The sequence below is a fragment of the Scomber scombrus genome, chromosome 15 (genome assembly GCF_963691925.1).
Source record: "Scomber scombrus chromosome 15, fScoSco1.1, whole genome shotgun sequence".
In the NCBI taxonomy this organism is placed as follows: domain Eukaryota; kingdom Metazoa; phylum Chordata; class Actinopteri; order Scombriformes; family Scombridae; genus Scomber; species Scomber scombrus.
In genome coordinates, this window is record NC_084984.1 from 15,179,616 (window position 1) to 15,198,498 (window position 18,883).

The 18,883-nt window shown below is 37.8% G+C and overlaps 1 protein-coding gene across 1 annotated transcript; it reads left to right on the top strand.

Moving 5' to 3' along the window:
- Positions 1-11,249: 11,249 nt before the first annotated feature.
- On the top strand, positions 11,250-16,522 carry il1b (interleukin 1, beta). Its single transcript, XM_062434745.1, has 5 exons — positions 11,250-11,290; positions 11,999-12,185; positions 12,293-12,458; positions 13,387-13,528; positions 15,784-16,522. Exons 1-5 carry the CDS (start codon positions 11,285-11,287, stop codon positions 15,997-15,999), a joined length of 717 nt encoding a protein of 238 aa, XP_062290729.1. The 5' UTR covers positions 11,250-11,284; the 3' UTR covers positions 16,000-16,522.
- Positions 16,523-18,883: the final 2,361 nt, after the last annotated feature.

An 18,883-nucleotide genomic window follows, 5' to 3' on the forward strand; every position in this document is an offset into this window, starting at 1 on the left:
GTTACACAGACAACAGATACATTTTAAAGCTCTGAATTGATCAAACTCAGCAGATAAGACAAACAAAATGAACACACTCCCTTTTTTTATATACATATTTTTTGTATTTTATGTCCCATCTTTCAGTGACTTCTGACTTCCTGTTTGGAAATAACATGGTAATTCCCCCGCCCTCCATTGGTAGGTCAAATACAGAGCTGTAGGAACATCTGTTGAACTTGTAAACTCTCTGTGGGCAAAGAGTTGATTCCTTCCTCAGGCATTGGATATTTCGGAGGTTAATGCGATTCATCAACATGAAAGGTCTCGAATGTTTAGTGGTGGAAGAAGAGTGATGTAGTGATGTAGTATGCAGTATTACAGTAAAAGTACTGCAGTATTATGAGTGATGTAGTATGCAGTATCACAGTAAAAGTAAAAGTATTATGAGGGATGTAGTTAAAGTGTTACAGTAAAAGTACATAAGTATTATGAGGGATGTAGTTAAAGTATTACAGTACTCCTTAGAATCTTTATTAGGAAAGATGAACATTTCTTCACAAGATATTCCTACATTTATATATATACCATTTATTGTATTTGTATATCTTTATAAACCTTATATCTTTTACAAGAGCAACCTGAGTACAGCAGATAGATAGAAACACAAACACAACCAGACATAACAAAAAGGACATACAGCATTAGAGACATCACTAAATACATTTGAAGATGAAAGTTTTTTTTAATATAATTTGGTTTTATTGAGACGTTGGTGGACAGCGTCGTCTTATTGGTGTTCAGATGGCTGAGATCTGCTGACTGTAAAGGCTCGAGCATTTTATTCACATTATCAAATCATTCAGTGAAACCTGACACACAGACATGTCTATATTTAATGTGTTTCTCAACTATTGTATTCAGGTTTTTCTTTAATTGGTCCCTCTGACTGATATATTATTATATATGACATCATTAGATTATTAATAGTGAAGCATCAGTGTTAGAGCAGCATGTTACTGTTGTAGCTGCTGGAGGTGGAGCTAATTTACACTACTTTATATACAGTTAGCTAGTTTAGTCCAGTGGTTCCCAACCTAGGGGTGGGGCCCCTCCAAAGGGTCAGCAGGTAAATGTGAGGGGTGGTGAGATGATTAATGGGAGAGGAAAGAAGAAAAAACAAAGTTCTGATACACAAATGTGTTTTCAGTTTGTTTCTTCAACCTTTCAGTCTTTGTTTTTGTTATAAAATATTTGATGAGGTGTCAACCAGTTTAAATGAAACCATGTGAGAGTAAATGAAGTACAAATACTGTCAAAATTGCACCTAAAGCTGCAGTAAGGAATATTATTTCATTATAATTTACGTTTTTGACAATTGCATGCCATTATTTAAGGGTTCATTTAAAAGTATCTCTATGAGCTTCTGCCTTTGGGTATTTTGTGGACCTGGTCTGACTCAAACAACCAATTAGCAGGAACACAACTGGCCAATCACAGCAACAGGAGTTTTATCTGGGACTCTACCATGGACCATGAACATTTATTGAAATGAAACCATGTGAGAAGTTTTGAGGGAAAAACAACTCATAGACATCTGAAATGTGAGCCTGACTACACACTGATTTTGTAAGATGTTAAAAGCGCAATGGAAGTGATGGAGGACAAAATCCACAGTCCTCCTTCTGTGCAAAAAAAAAGTACTTGAAAGATGATCTGAAGCTAATATAAAGCTTCAGTCGTCCAAATGAGTCAAATCTGTTGCAACGTTACAGTGTTTTTAGTACCAAAGTCTTTTTGTTACTATACTTCCACCACAGCTCAACAGGGAAACACTAAGAGGGAATTTACTGCTAAAAAAACTGTAAATGTGTCAGATATCACTTGATATGACTAACTCAGACCGCTGAAGCTCAATAGAAGCTGATCATCTACTTTTAAATGCATTTAGTTTGTCTATACAGTTAAAATGCAGTTTTAGTACAGGAAGATAAAGATACAAACACATAGAGATTAAATGATTTATCATTGGTTTTTCCATCAATGGGACATTAATAAGCAACATTTTACACATAAATTAATAGTTTTTAGTCCTTTTCTTGTCTCCAGGTTCAGTTTGAAGCGTTTTCTTGTTCTTCTATGATCTTGTGTGATATTTAAACTGAATATCTTTTGATTTTGGACTTCCTTTAAATGTGTCAAATTGAGCTCTGGGAGATTTTGAAGGATAGTTTACTACTATTTTCTGTCTTTTTGTTACTATACTTCCACCACAGCTCAACAGGAAAACACTAAGAGGGAATTTGATGCTTAAAAAGACTGTAAATGTGTCAGATATCACTTGATATGACTAACTCTTGCACTTAAACGAGGGCTGTTCCTGTCCTCCATCAACTTACATTAAAAGCACATTTTTTAGAGCCAAAGTCCCTCTTTTTGTTACTATACTTCCACAACAGTGTAACAGGGAAACACTAAGAGGGAATTTGATGCTAAAAAGACTGTAAATGTGTCAGATATCACTTGATATGACTAACTCAGACTGATGAAGCTGAATAGAAGCTGATCATCTACTTTTAAATGACTGTGGATTTTCTCCTCCATCACTTTCCATTGAAAGCACATATAAAGGAGATCTTTTAATTGTCAGTATGAACAGCAGGAATGATTACAGAGAGGACAAACTCTTTCACTGCTCATATGGACACCTGCCTGCTGCTTTAAGACAGACTCAGGAAATTGTGATGCCATCATTTTAAAATAAAGCTCTGTGAGTTTAAATAATGTGAGCTAAATGGGTTTCATTATCTTGTAAATGCTGTGAAAAAAGAATCTGAGGTGTGAGGGTTCTCGTGTCACTAGATGACTGGCAGCATCTGGTTTTACAGGAAATTAGTTCATTTGACCTAGAAAAAACTTTCCACCCCACCTCCAGGTATTACATGTTAAGAGTAAAATGTTTTTTTCCCCCCCCCAACACATTTTGTTGTTTCATCATGGAGTTAAAAACTGCTGTGTGGTTTAATCACAGGCAGGTTTTGTGGATACAAACTAAGACCACATGTTGATGGAAATGTCATAGTTGCAAATATCTCTCAATTTAAGGTACAGTGCATTTACTGTGAATGCTGGCACTAAAAGACACGCTAAACAAGACATTCATGCAAATCAAACAGCCATTTAAATGACCTTTACAGATGCAGGCTATCACATAAATGATTCACAGGTAGGATGTGGGAAGGAGATCACAAGATTCATACCATGGAAACTCCAAAATCTGGCTGAGAAATGAAGGATTCAATCGCAAAAAACTGACTTTTACTAAAATAGATTCAAAGTTTTGTTTGTGTTCAGTTTCAAATATGAAGCAAGAGTCAAAAACATAGTCAGACAGACATCCAGAGAGGGAGCAACAACAACAACAACAGAGTTAATATGAGTAATATTCACTACAGCATTGAATCAATCTTGCGAATATGCAAGTAGTGCAATGAACCACTGGTGGAAAGTGACAGTACATTTACGAACTACTGTACTGTACTTAACCCTCACATACTGTTCATATTGGGACTCTTCACAGTTTCCTCTCATAATTAGTCTCTACCAAATTTCTGCACAACAAATTATTCATGAATACGTCATCAGTCATAGATAAATAGCAAGATTAATCCTAAATGAAGCTTTCAGGTAGCTGAGAGAGTTTATTATTCAGTTTTTACACCTCTCATGTATGGAGAAAAACATGAAATATATTAAATGTGAAGAATGCAACAGTATTGAAAAGTAAATGTAAATATGGGTCAAAATTGACCCTGAACAGTATGTGAAGGTTGAAGTACAATTCTGAAGTATTTGACTAGAGTATTTCTATTTTGTTCTACTTTAAGCCTCCACTACACTACATTTAAAGTCCGTGTAAAGTAAGAATAAATATGTGTTCTGAGTTTGACATACCACAGAAAAGTGTGTTGTTAACCACCCTGCCAAATTTGAATGATTAAAAAAAATGGCCAAATATATGAAATTAGCCTTCAAAGTTGTGTAAAAACCAGCCTCTTTTCTCTGCCCCCAAACGCTGTGGGAGTGCCCTCCGAGTTCGCTGAAGCCCCGACCCCTGCCATGTGTCACCTGTCAATCAAAGTCACCACCTATACCAGAAACATGGACGCTAGGTCTGAGAGCTTTCTGCCGCTAGCTCAGCTGTTAGCTCGGTGGCTAACTCGGCGGCTAGCTCAGCTAACTGGCTAACTGTAGACTGTAGTAGTGTTAGATATTAACAATAACTGGCCACTAGGCAGATTAACCACTGAGGAGAGCGGACTCTCGGTCTTATATAGTAGGGGAGGGACCACGGTCACACGAGTACGCCCCTATGTCACGGAGTAGCCCTTTTTTGCAGGCTCAGAAAATCAGGAAAAATGAGAGGGTGAGAAACAGTTTAAGGCTCTATCTCCACAATTCAGTACTGCATAGTTATCAGCCTTTTCACATGTTTTCTGTAACCATTTTCCAACATGTATAATACGTTTAGAAGTAAATCAATGAATTGACACAGACTTTAAATAAAGAATCTGATGGAGCACAGTTGCACTCAGAAGTCTGAATTTCCAAGTTTCCAGTCGGGTCATTTCAACTGGAATGCCTCCCCTGAAGTTGGATTTCTGACTCGAAAGGTAGGAAGACCTTCACCAGCCCCCGACCTCACAATCCTTGATGGTAGCCCTGTGATCAACAGTGTGTTATTAGCACTAGTGTCTCATTAAATCAGTCATACACATGTACAGCACTGTCTGACTTCTATGTGTGGACATGTTGCTACGCTGTTTGTATGCATAAAATACAGCGACATATATTTTTATTAACTGGTGTTGCTATCAGTGGCTAACCTGGCTAGAACTGGTTTTCTGACTTCTAAACTGGACTTCACTCCCAGCTCCGACTTTCAACTTCCGAGGTAAATGGAACGCATGCAGCATAAATACTTCGTCCACAGCTGTCACAAACTGGCATCAGCCAAAAGACAGAGGGAGATTTCGGGTAGACACACTAGAGGGCGCTATGACGTGTTGTTGATATCAGATAGTTAGCCTAACATCCTGCCCATTTTGCATCGGCCATTTTGTGGAACAAACACAAAACATTGAGGTGAGGAGATATTTTGTTATTTTTCAAGGGTCAGAGTCATTTTTCATGTTGGTGTTGTTTTGGTATGAAAAGCTTGTAGGTTATTAGTCATTTAAAAATCAAACACTGCCAGGGATTTTGGGCCAGTGTATACAAGCAGAGGTATGCATAGATAGATAGATAGATAGGTAGATAGATAGATAGGTAGGTAGGTAGGTAGGTAGGTAGATAGATAGATGCTACTCCTCCAGTCAAGTAGGACGTATGAGTGTTAGTCTCTTTACCCTGATGTTCCCCCCTATAAGTTATGTCTCCTGCCTCTGTCTGTCACCTTTTTGTCACTGTACTCCATGGGAGATGTAAGCGTGTCATTTGTGTCATGCTAATTTTACTGCAGAGTTTGTCACTAATTTCTGTTAAATGAACAGAGATCGCCTCCAAAGATATCCTGTGGTTAGCCACCACCGGTTACATAAGCACAAAATAGACACAACATCAAACTCAGCACATTTACTTTGAACTGAATTCTCATCAGCCACTTTTGCTTCTCTCTTCATAATGAATCCATTGTTGTAGTTCCACTTTGGCTGGTTCTGTTTTGTTGTGTAATTATCACACTATAATGTCCCAGTTGTAACATTACACTTTCTCTTTGTTCTTCAAATGTTGAAGTTACTGGAGTTGACTGACGATGAACTTTTTCCACATCCTCCAATCATCAAACATCACCACTATTTCGGTGTCTATACTTGACCTTTTTTTTTTGTTGGCAGGTTCCTCAATTCATAATGCTCAGTGATCTTTAATAGAGTATTCAAAGAAGTTCCTTAGAGGAAAACTACTGCACCTGCTCACCTCTACTAAAGAGGCCATATTTCAATTAATGTCAACAAAGTAGTGTGAATTACTTACAGCAAAAACCCAGTTGCACAAAGGTCCAGTAATATAAGTTTCCCTTTAGCCCACATTGTTTAAACTCAGCTTTATTTTAAACAGATGGGTTCACAATCTCTTAAATCAGTCTTAAAGCAGCAGTCAGGTGTCCACAGGTGATATCAGAATCACCTTTGATGAAGTTAAAAATCAGTTTTCATGTGTTAATATTAGTAAATCTCAGGGTCCAAATGGAATCAGCTGTAAGGTCCTGCAAGCATGTGTTGACTCACTTGCAATCCCTTTCCTAAGGCTGTTTCAGCACTCAGTCGACACAGGATCAATCCCTGCCCAATGGAAACAGTCTCTGATTGTACCGGCAACTAAACACATCAGGCCCAAAGAGATGAACCATCTGACACCTGATGCCTTAAACTCAATACCTAGGAAGTGTTTTGAAAAGATAGTGTTAAAACATCTAGATCCGTATCAGTTTGCATACCAGCCAGAGCGTTGTGAAGATAATTTTCATTGACTTCAGCAGCGAATACAACACCATACAACCTCACCTGCTGGTGGACAAACTGGTGGATCTTGGAGTTAACCCGAGGCTCATTCTATGGATTAATACTATAATAATTTTCTTCTTGATCAGACCATAGACTGTATATAAGAAATGGACGTACTATAACATCCGTGACGTCACCCATTGGTTTGTGGACTGCTGTACGGAAGCCAATAGTATCTGATCTGAGCAGCGCCATCTTGAAAATTTCAGGTGCATGCCGGGAAAAACAAAAACACGGATTCTACTTATATGGGCATCAGGAGGGGTATGAGGCGCCCTCCTGAACCTGTGAACCAATCAACCTGTCAATCACGACGTAGCCACGCCCTAATGCATACCCTGCTTTATCGTCAAATGTAAAAATCAGTGAAAGTTAATGAGTTGCTAGCTTGGGGAGGAAGGAAGGACCATTTGTGTATCTATTTGTATCTGTATCTATATCTATATCTGCACTTTGACCACCTGAATTTCCCTGTTTGGGATAATAAAATTGACTTTGACTTTGATATGAACAGTGAACAAGGTTTGTCCTCTCTGTAATTATTCCTCCTAAAGGAATAAAAAAGATCTCCCACGTTAAACTAATTTACTGATATGAACACTGGTTGAAACAATGTGCAAGAGGAGTTAAAAGAAACACTATATGGAGACAATATACATTAATGACGTAGTAGAGGAAGAATAAGAGTTACAGACTAATGTGTGGCCTTTCATGAACTTTCTAAATTGAGGGTTCTGGATGAATCAGAGTTCACAATCTACAGTTTTTATGTGGCAGTGTTGAGGCAGTTTGCAAGACAACAGCCACACGTTTATAGATCATAAAACTTGTTATTGTTTGAACATTTTCAGATTCAAATTCCTCTGTGATTACACATAATGGCCCTTTAAAACATTATTGCCGTTTGCTCTTTATTAATAATGAACATATTACAACTTGTACATATCATAACTGTCACCACTCTATCTTATCTCGGCTGACACTCTAAATTATTTACTGTATATAAAGCTATAAACTGTCCATGCTGAAACACATGCTTCACAATATCTCCATTGTTATACCCTCAAGACATGTTTTACATATAAAAACATCTACACTGCTCAAACAAATGAAGGGAACACTGAATTGTCACAGTATCACACCACGTCAGTTAAACTTCAGGGAGATCAATCTGTCCATTTAGGAAGCAGAAGAGATTGTGTTTCAGTTTCAGCAGGTGACAAAAGGAGCAATGGAGAAGCAAAAGTAAGACAACCCTAAAAAAACCCAAAAGGGAATGGTTACAATGTGGCCACAGACAGCCGATTGACTGATTCTTATCTCTAATTTTTGTGTTCTGCTATTGTCCTTAGCACTACTTTTAGCAACATACTTTTACCTGCAGCCCAATCAGGTTGCACAGGTAACCTGGGTTAGGGTTAGCACAGTTAGCACAACACTCAAGAACATTGAAGACGTACGAGGAAACCGGTTGATACACAGTGAGAGGTAGTCAGGGGCGGAGAAGGGCATCAACCCAACAGCAGGACCGATATCTGCTCCTTTCTGTGAGGTGGGACAAGAGGTATAACATCTAGGTCCTAAGTTTGAAAATTCTTGGTTATTTCCTATTTTATTTTGTCATCACCTTTGCCTCTTGTTTCAGAAAGGAAACTTCCTGTGTCTCATTATCCCACCTTCCTTTGTGTATTTAGACTGTGTGCTCCCCTTTGTCTCTACCAAATGTGAAATGATCCAATATTTCAGCAAAAATCAAAGATTAGAAAAAAAGTCCAAAAAACTGAAAACACATTTGTGTATCAGAACTTTGTTTTTTCTTCTTTCCTCTCCCATTAATCATCTCACCACCCCTCACATTTATCTGCTGACCCTTTGGAGGGGCCCCACCCCTAGGTTGGGAACCACTGGACTAAACTAGCTAACTATAAAAGTAGTGTAAACTAGCTCCACCTCCAGCAGCTACAACAGTAACATGCTGCTCTAACATTGATGCTTCACTATTAATAATCTAATGATGTCATATATAATAATATATCAGTCAGAGGGACCAAACCACTACTTTTACTGTAATACTGCATACTACATCGCTCATAATACTGCAGTACTTTTACTGTAATACTGCATACTACATCGCTCATAATACTGCAGTACTTTTACTGTAATACTGCATACTACATCACTCATAATACTGCAGTACTTTAACTGTAATACTGCATACTACATCACTCATAATACTGCAGTACTTTTACTGTAATACTGCATACTACATCACTCATAATACTGCAGTACTTTAACTGTAATACTGCATACTACATCACTCATAATACTGCAGTACTTTTACTGTAATACTGCATACTACATCACTCATAATACTGCAGTACTTTTACACTTTTACTGTAATACTGCATACTACATCACTCATAATACTGCAGTACTTTTACTGTAATACTGCATACTACATCACTCTTAATACTTATGCACTTTAATTCTAATACTTTAACTTCATCAAACATTACAGTGAATTATGAGGGATAGCAAGTGGTCAGTTAGGGTTAGTATGTTATTACATCTCTTCATGCATTTGTTCTCTTATTTTATCCAATTCCAGAAAATGACTAAAAACAAAAACACCTACACCAAAAATAAAACTGATTTATGAATAATCACAGCAGCTTTAAATTCACTATCAGACCTTTTTTATTTCCACTGGAGGAGTGGGTATTGTTGTGAGTAGTGTATACAGTTTCATCATGAGTGAAAGCACACAAACACACACGTGGAGCCATAACAAGGCTCAACCAGGAAGCTGAGAGAAGATAAAAAGACACACTGACATAGTTTCAGTCAGTCTGCGGTGCATCAAGCAGCACGCAACTGTCTGCTGGACGCCTGAGATAAGAAAAAAATAATCATTTCACTTGTTTAAATTTTAACCTGTAATCACTTTTTTTAACAACTGATATCAAAAACAATGGGTGACTTTGATCTGGCTGATGCTCTGGATGGGTAAGTTTAATCTATAATACATATCTATAATGGTCTGTTTGTGCCTAAATGTACAGTGTTTGTAATGTATCCCACTGCAATGATAATGCATGTTGTGTTTTTTAGGAGCTCAGAGCACAAAGTGTGTGTGACATATTTTAACGCAGAGAAAATTTTCGTGAGATAAAAATCACAAGTTCCTGAAAACCTTTTTAATTTTTTGGCAGTGGCACATCCTGAGTTCCTGTCTTTGAAAAGGGAAATGCTTCCATCTGTCTGACAATGATTTCACTTCCTCTACCTTTGTTTTGTAAACTCGGCAAAAAAAAAAGAAAAAAAGGGGTGAACAGCCTTAGAAATGTTTTTAATCTCAATGAATCGCTGTATTTCAATAGTTAATAAGTAAATTGTTATTAATAGTTAATATTTAATCGCATTTTTTTGCATGTTCAAAAATGTTAAGTCCATATTAACAATGTAAAGCAATTCTTACCAGTGTATCTTGATTGGAAACGAAATGAATGCAAAGAAAGTTACTTTATGAACCTGACTTTTTGATTAATTTCAAATCACAGCACACTCATTATTGGTTTATTTGGTAAGTGTGACTCATTTCAATTTTTGCATCAGTAGGCTACTGTACAAAATTAGGTGCGCTAGATTCCACTTGTCCTCCTACACCTCTGGCTTTCAGTGTAGAGACCTAAGGTCAATCTAGAAAACAGATCTTTTTTGTCTTTTAAAAGGCTGATAGCAGCAGGAATTAATGATTTCTTGATGATAGCAAAATTAATCGCATTCCTCAGTTGATGGCTCGGGTCAACCAAGATAGATTTGGCTTTTTTCAAACACCTGACCTGATACAGGTTGTGAAGGTCATTCAGTGCAGTTCCTGCAATTTTGCTGAAAGTGACCCGTGCCAGCAGATAAAAGAGAACGTAAGAAGAACAGATTCAATAAAAAAAGGAGTTAGACATTGCCATAAAAGTGGTGTCAACATTAAAACTGCAAAGCTTGCGATAAAAATATATGCGCTGATGTGCTTTTTTTTTTTTTTTTTTACATACAGCATCGATTTGAGGTGCTAACCCTAACCCTCCAACACCAGAGGGGAGATAATGGAAGGATTTCTACTTAGAATCGACACACATCTCCTTAGTTCTTTACACATTAGTATTTAAAAAGGATGATTTGCACCAGTGGATAATCATCACACATAGGGAAATTTAATTAATTTTAATTACAGGACTCTGGCAATATAATTAAACTAACATGCATCTAAATGTAAGGGGTGGTTCAACTTGTCCTCTGTAAGCTTTGCAGCAGTTTTAACCCTATTGTTCAGGGTCAAATTTGACCCATTTTTTACATTTTAGAGCTGTGAAAACACTGTAAAACTTTTCCTAATGTGAACCACAGTACACAAAAATGGGGGGAAAAAAAGAATAATTTTAAAACTGACCTGTATTTGTTTAAAAAAAATTCCAAAATCAGCATTAAAACATGTTGTTGTATTCTTCATATTCTATAAAATGTTCTCTTGGATCATGGAAATAGTGATTATTAATGAATTTTTTCCCCATAAGATTAATCAAACATTTATTACTGAATGATGGGGAATTTATGCATGTGAATCGGTGTAGAGACTAATTATGAGTCAGACTATGAACAGTATGTAAAGGGTTAAAATATTTGTTTTATATTTCAGCCCACCTATATCAGATGACACAGGAAACGAATACCGCTGTTTTGACATGAAGGTAAGATGCTTTTTTTTTTTTGATGTGAGGTTTCTCTGGGATCGTAAAGGAGCATTGTGTAGAATTTGGTGCCATCTAGTGGTGAAGTTGCAGATTGCCCCCAGCCAAAAGCCCATCTCTAGACCCGGTGTTTGGTTTGTCTGCTTTGGGCTACTGTAGAAACGTTGCGGTATATTGTATAAAAGGGCTTGTTTTAAGCTGGCAAAATACAACACTTCTTATTTTTAGGTGATTATACACCAATTAAAACATACTTATGAATATTACACTCAATTTTAGCCAAATCTGTTCTGCTGGATGCTGCCAAATTCTCGACACTGCATCTTTAATTCCACTCTCAGCTACATTTACTTTCGATTTCACACGTGTATTTTTACTTACAGGAAGACTAATTCAACTTCGCCTTTATAAATATGTCTAGGTGGAAGCAGTATTAACCCTTTTAAAAGGGGAAAAATTATGCTTTTATTAATTTTCTGTATATTTTTATCCTGTTACGATGTTGGATAGTACACAAAGATCCAAAACTTGAGGTGAATGTTTGTTGAAATGCTTCCTGCAAGACAAGACCAAGGGCTTCAACGTGCTCTTTTGCATCCAATTCTTTGGCGGGAAAAACTGAATCAGCTTTGTGTTTAGGGCGATGACAGGCAAATACTCAGGGGGAGCATTATCACGTGGCTTCTGTACTTTTTTTCACCCTTTCAGGATGTCAAAGATGAGATCGTCAGACTCGATGAGGGACTGAACCTGGTGATTTCCCGGAATCGAAGGACTCTGAAGCGTGTGGCCAATCTGATGTTGGCCGTTAACAGAATGAAGAAGCCCCAAATGTGCTGTCATGATCTTACTGATGAGCAGCTCTGCAGTGCGATTATGGGCAGCCTGGTGGATGGTGAGTAATAACAGGATGCACGATTTCACGTAATTATAAACCTGATTAAAGCTCTTTAGACTTTGCCACAACTGTCTTCTTCTTCTCTGTCTTCCACCTTTCCGCAGAAAAAATTGTCAAGATGGAGCACAACTCAACCACAGGAATTACAAAGTATACCTTCAGACGTGTCAAAAGTGAGAAGCAGTTCACTCTGTGTGACATCGCACATAAAGATCTGTGCAAAGAAGCAGAGAGTGGAGAGTGGAAGCTGCAGGCCGTCACTCTGAAAGGAGGAAACTATGAACACAAAGGTAAGACCATCACAAGTACACACTTACTTACTTGAGTACTGTACAATTGTATAGTACTTTATACTCATACTGCACAACATTTCAGACTATTTACTACCGACACATATAAATAAGAGCTGTAGTTACTTTTCAACTTGAGATTACAGATCACAAAAACAGGTGTAAAAGTCACAGTCTATTTTGGGGGGTGTAATTCTGGGAAAACGCTTTTCTATTTTAGACTGGTTTATTTGAATGCACCACAGGATATTAATTTATAAACACATACTCTTTTCAGTTTACTTTTATTAGAAACACAATCAAAACACACATATTACACCTAAAAACAGTGTGTCAGTTTAATGGTTAATGGTCCGGTAATGATTTATTTAACTGAACTGGACCGGTATATTAACTCTGACTGGGTTCGGGTTAGGCTGAGTTTCAATTAAACCTTTTAAAAGAACACAGTAACTTTACATATTTAATACAGTGTGTAGCTGTTTGCAAATAGACAACTGCACCCGGTCTGTAAATACTGAAACATCAAAGTAACTAGTGTCTGAAATACTTCTGATCAACACACTGAATCATTTCTCAGTACTACATACAGCAGTAACGGGTCTATTTTCATTTGAGAACAGCTGCTAACGAACCTAAGCCTCTCACATTTAGTCACGAATGCGCCTTACCAGACATTATGCTCCCTCCCTATTCTCATAAACAGTGAACTGCATGTCATCACACCAGTAGGAAGTGCTGCCCTAAAGACTTTAGATTGGTTTTGTAATGATTTTTTAAAAAACTCTCTAATTGTTTCCACCAAGTTTTAACAATGAAACCTAAGTCTAAGGGTCTAACTTGTCACATTACTAAAATCATCCTCAGTGAACATTAAATCATCTTCTGTCTTTTTTCTCTCTCACTACAGTTAATTTCAAGCTGGCGCGGTACTGCCATCCCTGCGAGGATCGCTCCAATAAGGGTCAGACCGTCGTCCTGTCAGTCATGAACAGCGACATGCACATTACAAGCTCCATGAACGACAACAAAGCTATCCTGACTCTAGAGGTAAGCAGGAAATGTTGGGACACCCACACATAAAGAGAATGATGAGGGGGGAAATAACGAGTCAGAGGGACTTTTGGGGGGAAATTGATGTCATTTAGGGAAATTTTTATTAAGAAGTCCTTATTGCCAGCACTACACTATTTATAATGATTATATCAACAGTTATTAAATGGTTTACAACACACTATAATGTAGCTGTAAGCATAACACTCACAGATTTGTCGGCGGCACATTCATACTGCCAATCTCCCCTCATGAAAAGTGTCTAAACCAAATGTTGAAGCACAGATGTGTTTAGAAAGCATCAATAGTTGATCTGACTGATCAATAAATGTGATTAGACCTTGATTAATGTTTCAGAGAGTAGAGCGTGTATTTTTTAGCTTTTACATCACTAAACAGCTCCTATCACACAATATCATGTCCTATTTTTACCTAAGACATGAAAATATAACATAGCAATAATGATGTAAATGTCTCTTTTTGGTAGTTTTAAGTCTCTTTAGTCACTCCATCTCTAAGTTGCTACGGTAACTAGATGGCAGCTGTCACTCAAACTAACTGTAGGTTGTTTTTAGTCATTTTTTCATCTCTGTTTGGGTTTCTTTGGTCAATTTGTGTCTCTTTTAGTCATCTTCCATATCTTTTTGGTGGTTAAATGTTATTTTATATGTAAAGTGAAAATGAGCAGAACTTTATGGAACTGTGGGGTTTATTGTATAACCATTAGAGCCATCAGTCTTCACTGCTACATCATAAAAATACATTTTTATCAAGAAGTCCTTAATGCCAGCACTACACTATCATCTATAATGATTACATCAACAGTTATTAAATGGTTTACAACACACTATAATGTAGCTGTAAGCATAACACTCACAGATTTGTCGGCGGCACATTTATACTGCCAATCTCCGGTTGAACATACAGTTTATTCCCCTCATAAAAAGTGTCTAAACCAAATGTTAAACCACACAGATGTGTTTAGAAAGCATCAATAGTCTATCTGACTGATCAATAAATGTGATTAAACCTTGATTCGTGTTTCAGAGAGCAGAGAGAGTGTATTTTTTAGCCTTTACACCACTAAACAGCTCCTATCAAACAATATCATGTCCTATTTTACCTAAGACATGCAAATATAACATAGCAATAATGATTGAAATGTCTCTTTTTGGTAGTTTTGAGTCTCTCTAGTCACTCCATATCTAAGTTACTATGGCAACTAGATGGCAGATGTTACTCAAACTAACTGTACGTTTTGTTTTTAGTCATTTTTTCATCTCTGTCTGTGTTTCTTTGGTCAATTTGTGTCTCTTTTTAGTCATTTTATGTCTCTTTTAGTCATTTGTATGTCTCTTTTTTGTATTTTTAAGGTTCCTTTAGTCAATTTGTGTCTCTTTTAGTAATCTTCCATATCTTTTTGGTGGTTAAATGTTATTTTATATGTAAAGTGAAAATGACAAGAACTTTATGGAACTGTGGGGTTTATTGTATAACCATTAGAGCCATCAGTCTTCACTGCTACATCATAAAAAGAAATCCTCATAACTACTATCTTATTAAAACTATTAACTATTCATTTCACTAAAACACATGTCAATAGATACGGAGATAATTTGACCTCAATTGACAAACATCGGAAGAACATTTAAAAATAGTTTCATTTTTGTGCATTTTGGGCCACTTTAGGAAAAGTAATTAAATATCAGAGTAAAAGACATTTGGGGTTTTTACAGTTGTCAAATGTCAAAATGGGTCAAATTCTTGTCTTGATCGTATCTACATGCCTGAATGTTATATAAATAATATATAATGTCACAGGGGACTTTTACCGTTGATACTTTAGGTACATTTTGGTGATAATACTTGTGAAAGCAGCACTTTGACTTGTAATGTCACAGTTTTCTGCATCTAACTACATTATAGTGTTACAAAATCAGTCAACTGTTAATATACTGCTTATAAATGCTAATTAATAGGGACATATTTACCCATTTAATCAAGTATTGTACAATGTTGAGGTACTTTACTTGAGTATTTCAATTTTAATGCAACTTTATACTTATATTCTACCGCATTTTAGAGGTAAATATTGTACCTTTATTTCAGTTATAACACTAAAATCATTCAGTGTTACAAATCAAACTAACCAAATTATCCTAACACAACATCTACCTGTTTATTCTTTTATTGGCTGAGAAATGTGCCTTCTTATCTAACACACATTCTTCTTTCTATATATCTCCCGGCAGAAATGCAGTGAGGTCAAATTACAGAAAATCAGCGACGACGAAAACATGGACCGTTTCCTCTTCTACAAGAAAACCACCGGCGTTGATTTGACCACCTTCGAGTCGGTCAAGTGTCCCGGCTGGTTCATCAGCACCTCCTCTAACGACGAGTGCAAGGCTGTGGAAATGTGTGAAGTGGACACGGCCTACCGCCTCACCAGCTTCAAAATAAACTAAAAAAAGAGTATTTGTAGGTTTTAAGTTGCTGTGCGTAGATTGAATGTATTTAGAATAATGCTTAATCTTCGCGTCGTCCTCCCGGGTCAAATTGACCGCGTCTGTTTTGACTGTTCCTTCTTTCCTTCCTTCTGTCTGTCATTCCTCCCTGCCTCCTTCTCTTTCTTTCCTTCCTCCCTCTTTCCTCCCTTCCTTCTTTCCTCCCCCTTTCTTTCTTCCCTCCTTCCCTCCTTACTTTTTCCTTCCTTCCTTCCTCCCTCCCTCCTTCTTTCCTTCCCTCCTTCCTTCCTTCCTCCCTCCCTCCTTCTTTCTTTCCTTCCTTTCCTCCCTCCCTCCTCCCTACCTTCCTCCCTCTTTTCCTTTCTCCCTCCTTCCTTCCTCTTTTCCTTTCTCCCTCCCTCCTTCCTTTTTTCCTCCCTCCTTCCTTTCCTTCTTTCTCCCTTCCTTCTTCCTCCCTTCCATCCTTCCTTCACTCAGAACAACAGGAGGGTTAAGACACTGACAGAGCAATGAATTGTGTTTTTATTTTAAAACACATATATATACACACACATCTCACCACTAGATGGCACAAATGTTTACTTGGTGAGGTGAAGCCATAATAGAGTATATTCCACTAAAAGGGTTCATTTTACTTTATATTTCTCCTATTCAGTGACAAAACAGTGAACTAAAAAACCCAAACTTACTAATTTCAACACTCATCTGCTCAGATGAACAAAGTAGTAACAGGATATTCCTTCAAAGTACTACAATATATTTTTTAATTTTTTTGTAAAATGTAATATTTAATAATGTATTTCGATTGTCATTTGTTAAGTTGGAACAGGAATATGCAGACATTACAAGTTTAAAAGCGGTAATATGAGCTAAATATTCCTGATTCTGTGGTCGGTTTTGTTTGATGTTTTAGATTGATTTCCATTTTTAAAGTAACTTAAACATTGTTGTTAACATCTCTGACCAGCGGATCTATATTGTGTTACATTCTTATCAAAAGTACCATAAGCTTCTTCTTTATATATTTTTATTTCTCAATGACCTTTACAGTTTGTTTCTTGATTTTGGGTTAAAAAAACAAAAAAAAACTGTAATGTTATTTTTTTTATCTTGTTATGTTTTTCCTGTTTTCTGCTTGGCATTTGCTTTGCTGCTAAAATAAAATAATGTACTTAAAATCCACTAAGTTTCTCACCTTCTTTGTTTTGACCTGTAGCTTTTAAAGCATGTAAGTTGCTCAGCAGCGCCCCCTGTGGTCACAATGAGGATTAATGGTAAATGCAAAAACCCAGTTATATTAAAGGATCGGTTCACAATTTTTAAAATCAATGTTAAACCAGCAGTCAGGTGTCTATATAAGCAGTGAAGGAGGTTTTCCTCTCTGTAATCATTCCTCCTGTTCATACTGACTATTAAAATATCTCCTTTAAATGTGCTTTCAATGTAAAGTGATGCATTTAAAAGTAGATGATCAGCTTCTATTGAGCTTCAGCAGTCTGAGTTAGTCATATCAAGTGATATCTGACACATTTACAGTCTTTTTAGCATCAAATTCCCTCTTAGTGTTTCCCTGTTGAGCCGTGGTGGAAGTATAGTAACAAAAAGACTTTGGCATTAAAAAACGACAGAAATAAACTATGCATCAAAATCTCCCAGAGCTCAAGTTGACACATTTAAATGAAGTCCACAATCAAAAGATATTCATTTAAGTATCACACAAGATCATAGAAGAACAAGAAAAGCTTCAAACTGAACCTGGAGACAAGAAAAGGACTAAAAACTATTAATTTATCTATAATATGTTGCTTATTAATGTCCCATTGTTGGAAAAACCAATGATAAATCATTTAATCTCTATGTATTTGTATCTTTATCTTCCTGTACTTGCATTTTAACTGTATAGACAAACTAAATGCATTTAAAAGTAGATTATCAGCTTCTATTGAGCTTCAGCAGTCTGAGTTAGTCATATCAAGTGATATCTGACACATTTACAGTCTTTTTAGCATCAAATTCCCTCTTAGTGTTTCCCTGTTGAGCTGTGGTGGAAGTATAGTAACAAAAAGACTTTGGTACTATCCATCCATCCATCCATCTTCTTTCCGCTTATCCGGGGTCGGGTCGCGGGGGCAGCAGCCTAAGCAGGGAAACCCAGACTTCCCTCTCCCCAGCCACTTCGTCCAGCTCTTCCCGGGGGATCCCGAGGCGTTCCCAGGCCAGCCGAGAGACATAGTCTCTCCAGCGTGTCCTGGGTCTTCCCCGGGGTCTCCTACCGGTGGGACGTGCCCTGAACACCTCACCCGGGAGGCGTCCGGGAGGCATCCTAACTAGATGCCCGAGCCACCTCATCTGGCTCTTCTCAACGCGGAGGAGCAGCGGGTCTACTCCGAGCTCCTCCCGGATGGCCGAGCTTCTCACCCTATCTCTAAGGGAGAGCCCAGCCACCCTACGGAGGAAGCTCATTTCGGCCGCTTGTACCCGCGATCTCGTTCTTTCGGTCACTACCCAAAGCTCATGACCATAGGTGAGGGTAGGAACGAAGATCGACTGGTAAAGCGAGAGCTTCGCCTTTCGGCTCAGCTCTCTCTTCACCACGACGGATCTGTGCAGAGCCCGCATTACTGCAGACGCCGCACCGATCCGCCTGTCGATCTCCCGCTCCATCCTTCCCTCACTCGTGAACAAGATCCCGAGGTACTTGAACTCCTCCACTTGGGGCAGGATCTCATCCCCGACCCGAAGGGTGCACTCCACCCTTTTCCGGCTGAGGACCATGGACTCGGATTTGGAGGTGCTGATTATCATCCCGGCCGCTTCACACTCGGCGGCGAACCGATCCAGTGAGAGTTGGAGGTCACGGTCTGATGAAGCCAACAGGACCACA

Excerpts from the sequence above, each read along its gene's own strand:
- il1b (XM_062434745.1), top strand. Across the intron at positions 12,186-12,292 it reads TATGGGCAGCCTGGTGGATG|AAAAAATTGTCAAGATGGAG; the intron begins GTGAGTAATAAC and ends ACCTTTCCGCAG. Across the intron at positions 12,459-13,386 it reads CAGGCCGTCACTCTGAAAGG|AGTTAATTTCAAGCTGGCGC; the intron begins AGGAAACTATGA and ends CTCTCTCACTAC.